Source organism: Octodon degus, unplaced genomic scaffold, assembly GCF_000260255.1.
Source record: "Octodon degus isolate 3935 unplaced genomic scaffold, OctDeg1.0 scaffold00232, whole genome shotgun sequence".
In the NCBI taxonomy this organism is placed as follows: domain Eukaryota; kingdom Metazoa; phylum Chordata; class Mammalia; order Rodentia; family Octodontidae; genus Octodon; species Octodon degus.
In genome coordinates, this window is record NW_004524808.1 from 763,107 (window position 1) to 772,464 (window position 9,358).

The 9,358-nt window shown below is 38.1% G+C and overlaps 1 protein-coding gene across 8 annotated transcripts in view; it reads left to right on the top strand.

The window, feature by feature from the left end:
- The window catches only part of Cask (calcium/calmodulin dependent serine protein kinase), a 514,903-nt gene that overhangs the window by 484,893 nt on the left and 20,652 nt on the right, over positions 1-9,358 (top strand). For all 8 annotated transcript variants that reach the window (XM_004645575.2, XM_023705877.1, XM_023705878.1 and 5 more), the window contains one exon: positions 5,232-5,347. In XM_004645575.2, the coding sequence (XP_004645632.1) occupies positions 5,232-5,347 (116 nt within the window). The remainder of the gene's footprint in view (positions 1-5,231; positions 5,348-9,358) is intronic.

The following is a 9,358-nucleotide window of genomic DNA, read 5'->3' on the forward strand; positions in this document are numbered from 1 at the left end:
GTTTAAGTGGCTGCTTCCACAAAGCTGTCAGCCTCAGGTTGCTGTAGTTCGATCCCCACAACACTCCAGCCAGCCAAACCACCCCTCAGGGCATTCAGCTCAAAATAAATAAATAAATAAATAAATAAATAAATAAATAAATAAATAAATAAAAAATACAGTATGACCACCTAGCATGGTGGTGTATGCCTATAATCTCCACTCCAGGAGTTCACTCAGCACTCAGCATTCACTTTAGCAAGATCCTGTCTCAAAAAAAAAAAAAAAAATAGAAGAGAGGAAAAAAGAACTCTGAGTAGGATAATGAGAAAGAGCCCAGCTAGGTTGAGAGTCCCTTAAGACCTGAGTATTGACTTTGAGAATACAGCTCCTGGCTGAGAGGAAACAGAAGTTTCCCTCTGTACAAAACTGAATGGGTGTGAAGAATGTTAGTGGGCATGCAATACTGAACAGAAAGATTCAAAACAGTGCTACCAGCTTTGCTCAAATGTATTGATACCAAGTCACACTTTTCACGTCCTCTTGATAAAAAGTCAAAATTTTGAACCCAGTGCTTTACCCTAGGTGTATTGCTGCAGTCCTCTGATGTGTTTGGGGCCCCTGACTGTCTTCTCTACCTTTGTCTATAAGATCTTCATCCAGGTTATCACAGAAATAAACATGCACTTGAACTGTCCCTCCAAGGTGACCTTATCCCTACTACAGGTGCTGTGTGCTGAACGAACTAAGAGAAATAACATTTATTTCCTGAGTGGCTGGTAACAGTAAATTTCATTCATCTGCCATCATACCACATATGACCACACCACAAATTTTGACTAGGAACTTGTAGTTTTTATGTTTTAAGCTTTAAAAACACTTTCTACAAGATGTTCTGTACTTTATAACATGAGCTTCCCAAGGTCAGTATTTTGTTTCTTTTAACCTGTGAAAAATTCCTCAGTTCTATCATGTTTCCAAAGCTCCTATGCATCAAAGTTGCTGTGATTACAACAGCACATATCAAATTATACCAGAAGAATTGCCGAAGAGGAGCTTTCACCAGACTCCTCTGTACGCCACATAGGTAATAAGTAGATATGGACTTTGATGCTGTCACTGGGAGCTTATAGTGTTCCCCAATTTGGGCCTTCCTCCAACCAAAAATAAAGCAAAATCTCAATGAACATGAGAGGGTAGGGACATGGAGGATAATCTCTTTAGTAAAAGAGAAAACAATACCTCCTAACTCCTGTTATGATACCTGCATTATCTTTATAATAAAATTAAATTAAGACAATTCAAAAAACGAAAGGTAAATAACAATATCCATCATAAACACACACGTAAATGTCCACATCAAAATATTAGCAAACAGAATCCAGCAATATATAAAAAGATAAAGCCCAGTGGAGTTTGTAGTGGGAATTCTTGGCTGTTTCAGCATTTGAAAACCAGTTGGGGGCTGGGAAAATAGCTCAGTGGCATAAGTGCCTGCCTGGCAAGTGCAAGGTTCTGAGTTCAATCCCCAGTACCACCAAAAAAAAAATTGACCACCCTATTAAGGCATTTGATAAGATTCAACATCCAATCATTATTAAAACAGTCACAAACTATGAAATGAAGGAAACCTACCTAATTTGATGAAGACCATCTACCATCTAATATTATTGGAAAGAGGGAAAAATTGCAGGTACTATGATTAATAAAAATTCAAAGGAATCTGTACATAAACAACTGAAATTAATGTGAGAGTTTAACAACGTTGCTGATATAAAATCAGTATATAAAAATAAATTATATTTCTGCTTTCTAGCCACAAACAAAATAAAACTGCAGTGGGTACCAGGAATCAAACTAAGGACCTCACATTTGCCAAAAAAGGACTGCACCACTGAGCTAGATCCCTTGTCCCCAAAATCAAAACTTTTAGAAGATGCCGTATATAGCATTACCTACAACACCATAATACTATATTCTTGAAAAAGTATTAAAACCTGTATCTGATTAGAATACCATATTGATTACCTATTTTCAGGAAGTACAAAAGGCAGAGGAACATACTAAAGATAGCACAGAAACACAATCAAAAAATTTCACTCTTGGGGGCCGGGGAAATAGCTCAGGGGAATAAGTGCTTGCCTGGCAAGTACAAGGTCCTGAGTTTGATCCCTGGTACCACCAAAAAAAAAATTAACTCTTCCAGAGACTACAAAATAAACAGCAGGTGAATTGCAGCAGTTGCAAAAGGGAAAAAAAGAGAAAGGAAAAGAGGAAACCTATAGATTTTGAAAATATTTAAGACTAAAGAAAAAATTATCTGCTCATGAATTTTTTCGAAAAATGTAGGGATGGGGCCAGAGAGATGGCTCAGTAGAATAAGCACTTCCCTGGCAAGCTCAAGGGCCTGAGTTCAATCCTTGGTTCCACCAAAAAAAAAATGTAGGGATGAGTGGCATATAAATATGTAAAACAAAATAAGTTCTAATTCTTGTGGAAGCTTCAGTATAGTTATCTGAGGTTCATTTCTTTATATTCTTATGTATGTTTGAAACTTTCATTATTACAGAGTGTCTTTTTAAATACCATTTACAAAACCTTTTAGGTCAACAATCTGGAAACAAATCTAACAAAAATGTTTAGGACATTTACAGAGTAAATTATTAAACTTACTGAGACATTAAAGAAGACAAATAGAGAGCCATGTTACCTTGATGAATGAGAAGACCCAATACTGCAGAAACATCTGTTTCTCCCACCTTGATTTTACCAATGTAATCCCAACAGTTTTGAAATTGTCCAGCTCACATTACAGTTTAGATGGAAATGCACAAGCTCACAAGTGGCCAAGATGCTCTCGAAGAACAACAAGAAAGGAGTCTCACTCCATCAGATGCCAAGCCTTACTATAAACTTTATTAAGATAATAAGGTATGGGTCTAGAGATGCTTTCCAAATCAGCTGAAGAGAATAGAGAACCCTAAACCACTCCACTACAGAAAAGGATACTTGCTGTGTGGCAGAAGTAGCACTGTATAGCAGTGAAACATGGGCAGGTGTCTCAAAATCATGCCAAGAGACATGGGGATCCACAACAGGGGAAAAAGAAAATCACAAGCAAAGTCAGTTCCAGCGCATTGAAAAAAAAATGTGAAAGACAACACTGTAAACTTTGAGAAAGTAATATTAAAGAATATCTTCAGGGGCCGGGGAAATGGCTCAGTAGGATAAGCGCTTGACTGGCAAACGCAAGGATCTGAGTTCAATCCCCAGTTCCGCAGATATATATATATATATTTCAAAGACTAAGATTTCTTAAGATAAATACTTTTACAAAAGAAAAGATTGATAAATCTACCATTAAAAACTATCAAGTTATGGGCTGAGGAGATAGCTCGGTGGTCTAAGTGCCTACCTGGTAAGCGCAAGGATCCAGGTTGGATCCCTGGTACTACATTCCATGCCAGCCCCAAAACCCCGGATGTGCTGAGCCGGCCACCAAAATAGGGTGTGGTGGTGCACACCTGTAATCCCAGCACTTAGGAGGTTGAGACAGGAAGACTACAAGTCCAAACTATTTAGCAAGACCCTGTGCAAATAAATAAATAAAAGATTTTCTTAAACTATCAAGTTATGGCTCTCAAAAGATACGGTAGGGCTGGCCAAATAGCTCAGTGGATTAAAGTGCCTGATTAGGCAGATGCAGGGGCCAGGGTTCAATCCCTGGGGCCTGCCGTGCTGGTCCCGCCCCAGGGCACACTGAGAAGGTGATTGAGACTGGGCATGGTGGCACATGCCTGTAATCCCAGCACTTGGGAGGCTGTAAACAGGCAGATCACTATAAGTCCAATCTACGTAGTGAGACCCTGAACACCTTGTAGACCCTTCCCTAAATACAGAAAAATAAATAAATAATTTTTTTACAAAAAGATACTATAAAAAGAGTATTAGGTCAAACACCAGGGTGGAAAAAGATGCCTACAAAACATATAACTAACAAAGGTATAGTGTCCAGACTCTACAAAAAATTCCTACAGATTCCTGCAAGTCAGTGAGAAAAGGACAACTGAACAGGAAAATCGTCAAAAGATTTGCAGTTTGGAACACTTTGCAAATAGAAAACCCAGTGGTACTCAATCTCTTTAGTAATCAGTAAAATGTAAACTAAAACCACAGTATTATAATAATATCTAGGGGCCGGGGAGATGGCTCAGTGGAATAAGCGCTTCCCTGGCAAGCACAATGACCTGAGTTCAATCCCCGGTTCCGCCAAATAAATAAATAAATAAAATAATATCTACTATAAAATTAAAGTAATAATATTAAAGTAATAAAGAAATAATAACAATTATTGACAAGGAACTGAAATGGTAAGGATTCACACACCATTGTTGAAAGTTTAAATCAGCACAATTTCACTGGGAAAATAACTTGTCATTTACAGTAGCACTACCATACAGCATTCTGATAGTGATTTGAGATTCTCCTTATAATTGATTTAGCTACTGGCACACACCTTAAATATTATATTATGATTATATCAGAATTTAATTGTAGCATACTTCTTCTTACACTAGAATCCTTATGTAGTAATTATATTATGTATTGAACTCTACTATCTGCCTGTCATTATGCCAGTGCCATTTGCCTTTTTTGTTCTAATCCTTTGCACCAGTCATTTGAAAGGCTCCAAAAGGTGAAAGACCTTGCTGATAGGATGAGTTCTGGCTACAATCATGAGATCTGCTGCCATGCCTCCCTTACTCTCCTATTTACTAGCTATGTATTTCAGGCAAGCCACTTAATCTCTACATCATTCAATGCCTTCATCTGTGAAGTAATGACGGAAGTCCATGTGTCATTAGAAAGAAAAAGTGAGTTAACATATGTAGAATTCCTAGAAAAGATGCCTGACGGTAAGAGTTCCGTACTAGAATGCAAACCAGACCTGTCTTGACTCAAAATCCCAAGGTTGTTCTAGTAACCACATTTAGCCTCTAATCTGTGTTATCACTTAGTATATGCTCAAGTAATATAATGGCATATATAAGCACTGTATATGTCTTTCAAACATCTCTAGAAAATGGTCTTACAAACCAAAGAATAGTCTATGTAAGTGGTTAGAAAGGTTGCAGTGATTATGTTTATGTTGTTTTAATGTAAACTCTTCAAATTAATCATTTGTCTCTTTTGTCATCACAGAATTTTGCATTAATTTTGTTGGGGTTTTTTTCTCTCTCTTTATATACTAGGCGAGTAGCTTGCATTGCCATGGAGAAGACCAAACAAGAGCAGCAGGCCAGCTGTACTTGGTTTGGCAAGAAAAAGAAGCAGTACAAAGATAAATACTTGGCAAAGCACAATGCAGGTAGGGAAAAGCATGTCTGTCACAGAGACCAGGTTTAACGTCTCCAAGACCTAAGTGGTATAGCATTTCCATTTGGTTCTCGAGGTTCTCTATTCAAAAAATTCTACCCTGTGAGATCTTTATCAGTGTATAAAACCATTAAGAATTCCCTATTCCAATTAATATGTTGATTATTTACCAGATATTTTACAAAGCTGAACTTTGTAGAACACTAAATACCAAGAGTTATTTAAAACCTCAAGTATGCTACTTCCAAATACCATTTGGAAATAGTATCCTCTGAAACTAAACGAACCCAACACATTGAGTCCTCCCTTGAGAAATGAGAGCTTGAGAGTTTGCTGAGTCTCTGGGATTCTTGCTTTCCTTGGAGAGACTGGCCTTAAGTGGAAAACCTTCTCTCCCCCCTGCCCTTGGAAATGGCCTCATGACAGATATCTAAGGGCAAAAGTGAACATGCAAGCTGTGTTGCAAATGGTTCAGCAGTTGATTTGAAAGAGCACATATGGCATGGACACCAACTTGGTTAATCAGTCTCTGTGACTTCTCTTCTTCCTTCATGGCATTTGCAAGCTCCTGAGAGACCAAAGATATTATCTTGGCCTTCTATGCATAATGTGCTTGTCTATATGGAAACCTGCATACAAGTAAATCAAAGTATTCACTTGTTAAAAATGAAATGAATACCGAATGGATATCATCTGTTATTGCAACAGCATTCCCAGAAGACTCACAAGATGTAGCCATGCTAAAGGAGAATGCATGGTGAAACACTTATTTCAATAACTTTTTAACATGACTTATTTTATAAGGAACTTTTTCTAAAAATCAAAAGCCTTGACATTGGCATTACATTAGTTTCCAAGGTTTCAGAAATAATTCCAAAAATCAAACATGTGGCCAGAAAATTCAAGTGAATCTAATCATCCATACACAATTCAACAGTATAATGCTTCTGACAAATATGGAATGTGTCTTTTTCTGTAAAATTGGCATGCACTAGGAAAAATTACTTAGGAACTGAAACTTCTTTTGCAATCATATATTGAAAGTGAACATTTCAAAATGCTGTATAAAAAATGTTATATAATAATGCAGAATGAATGTAAGTGGCCATGTGGGTTAAGTTTAAATGGTTTGGTTAACTGAGGAGTCTTTCTTTTTGCATAACTGCATTGTCCCACTTTTTTTTATTTCTGATAAAATGTGTCATGTGTTTCTGGTTATGTACCACTAAAGAGCGCTAGTATCCTAATACCCTTTTTACTTGTTTTATAAAAGGGAGAAATATTTAAAATGGATTAAATATAACCTAGAAAGCATTACTTATAAATATATAAACAGTACTATTTGAAAAACTGCCCTGCATTGTCAGCAGAATGTTGTTCAATTCAAGATGTCAGTGTTTATTGCCAAGTCTGTGTAGTTGCCTCTGTTTCTATTGGCTTCTAAGATTCTAACACAATCTAGCAGGCGCATAAGGAGATGTGTTGACATTATCTAAATATACAAAAGTATCTCTGCCAAGCATGGTGGCATATGCCTGTAATCCCAGCACTCAGGAGGCTGAGGCAGGAGGATTGCCATGAGTTCAAGGCCAGCCTGTACTACTACCTCAAAAAAGTGTTTATCTCAATTTGTAATTATTACGATATTAAATGATGTGTAGATAGAGATGACATTGAAGTGAAACCTAGAAAAGCAAGGAAATATCTGGTTAAAGCTGTCAGTACATCTTTAGTTTTATACTCTACTAACAAAGGACACAAAGGGCCAGTGAGATAGCTCAATGGACTAAGCACCTGCTTAGGCAAGCGCAGGGATCAGGGGTTCAACCCCCGGCACCACATGCCACACCGGCCCTGCCCCTTGGTGTGCTAAGCTGGCCACCAAGACCTGCACACGCCTATATTCCCTGCACTGGGGAGGCTGAAAACAGGAGGATCACCACAAGTATGAGCTGTGTAGTGAGACCCTGTACCAAATAGAAAGAAAGAAAGAGAGAGAGAGAGAGAGAGAGAGAGAGAGAGAGAGAGAGAGAGAGAATTAAAAAAATTAAAATAGAAAGAAAGACTAACAGAGGACACATTGGCATTGGTATTTAGTTTGCCAATATCCTTAAATTCTGCTCTGAGGAAAAATAAGAAAAATTGATTGGAAAACTAAGCCTCTCTAAAAGTTGACAACAACTCAGGAAAATAAAAAGCCAATCTGGTGGCCGTGTTTTCCACAGTTCATTTTTAATTCTTGGGCATCAGAGATCTTCCATTGTCCCCATTCTCTGATTCCTGATGAGTGGTTCACAACCATCCTGCAGATGTGCCTGTCAGTGTAAGAGGCCACCCTGGACAGGACCAAGAGTTAGCACACCTCAGTAACTGTGACTTGGACAAATCACCTAGCTCCTGTGGGCTTCAAAATAAGGGAATGAGGTAAATAATCAAGGAGCTCTCTTCAAGATCTAAACTCCAGCGGATTGGGCCAGGGATACCAGGCACCAGTAGCATGGTTCCTGCCTGGCAAGCACAAGGTCCTGAATTGATTCCCACTACCAAAAAAAAAATCCAGTGAATCTAAGGTTCTTCCATCACTGGGCCTGACAGAAGGACACCGCTTGAAAAAGATGAGTACTCTTGTATTGTCCAATCTTGCAGGTTTGACCTGTTTGTTAAGCTTTGTGCATCAAGGTTGAAAGGTATAGCCCTTGACATAGAAGATAGGCGTCTGAACAAGGGCATCATAGAATTGTTTTCTGTCTGTCATTGGACATAATACTTCCTATTCCAAACCACTGACCTATCTAAGTTCCTGTAAAGTTTAAGAAAAGTAGGGGCAGGGGTAGAGGGACCTACTGCCTCCACTGTTTTGTTGTCTTCAGCATTTTCCTAACCAATGCTTTCTTCAGAAATTAGTCATACTTAAGGGATTGTGCTACTTCTCAGCGTTTGTTTCTGCATGAGTCCTCTTTTGAAAGAAAGTCTGAGCTCCTTAGAAGGTCTTTGCTTACATTTATTTGTTGAACTTCATGTTTAGGGTTTATCTGTGATTTTCTTCTCAGAATGTCATTGTTAGTGTTCCCTCACCTGCAAAATAATCACTCATGAGCTTTCCTATTCATTTCTGTAGCCAGGAGGTGGCTGGCCTTCCTCCTGGACTTTCTGCAGTGCTCTTCCCTGACAAAGCCTCACATCCCCCTCTGTCACCATCTCTTAAGGGTTCTTCCACTCCATCACTCAGCTTTCCATCTTGTTTATTAGGAAGTCCAAAAGAACCATTTGCTTAGTAGCTACCATTATTTTACAGGAGATCTGTTGTCAGGAAGAGAATTCAGGCATTTTAACTGTTGCTCTCTCTTAGCTAGGATAAAATGTCATTCTAACAGTATTGCCCATATACAAAGTTGCTCTAATAGTGAGAAACCTGTACTGTTGACCTCTACCAGTAAGACAGGTGCTTTGAAAGCTTGAAAATATAGTTTTCCATGCCAGGAACTAGCCAGATGATCTCAAACTATATTTCTAAAGGATTTTTCTGGCTATTCCAGAAGTTGGTCATAAAACAGTATACTCTTTGTTCCTCCTGTGGTGAATAGTAAATTAAAATAAAACCTTATGTTTTGTTTCCTGCTCCAAGTCTTGAAGAATTCATCATATGTTAATGGCAAGTTTCAAACCTTATGAAACTGTGTCATGGTTTGTATTTGTGGTAAAAACAAAGGATAGAAACATACCTAAACTTAGACGTTAAGGAAACATTAATACCAGTATTATTTCCATCCCTATCACTAGGGAATTCTACATACCTAGTTAAAGCAGAATTCTGTAACAGCATATCAGCCAAATTTCACCCCTAAGTAAATTATGCTCACATACACATATACATACAAAGTATTTAAAATAATACAAAAAAAAACTCAAATAGGGGCTGGGGAGATGGCTCAGTAGAATAAGTGCTTCCCTGACAAGTGCAAGGGCCTGAGTTCAATCCCTGGTTCTGCAAATAAATAAATAA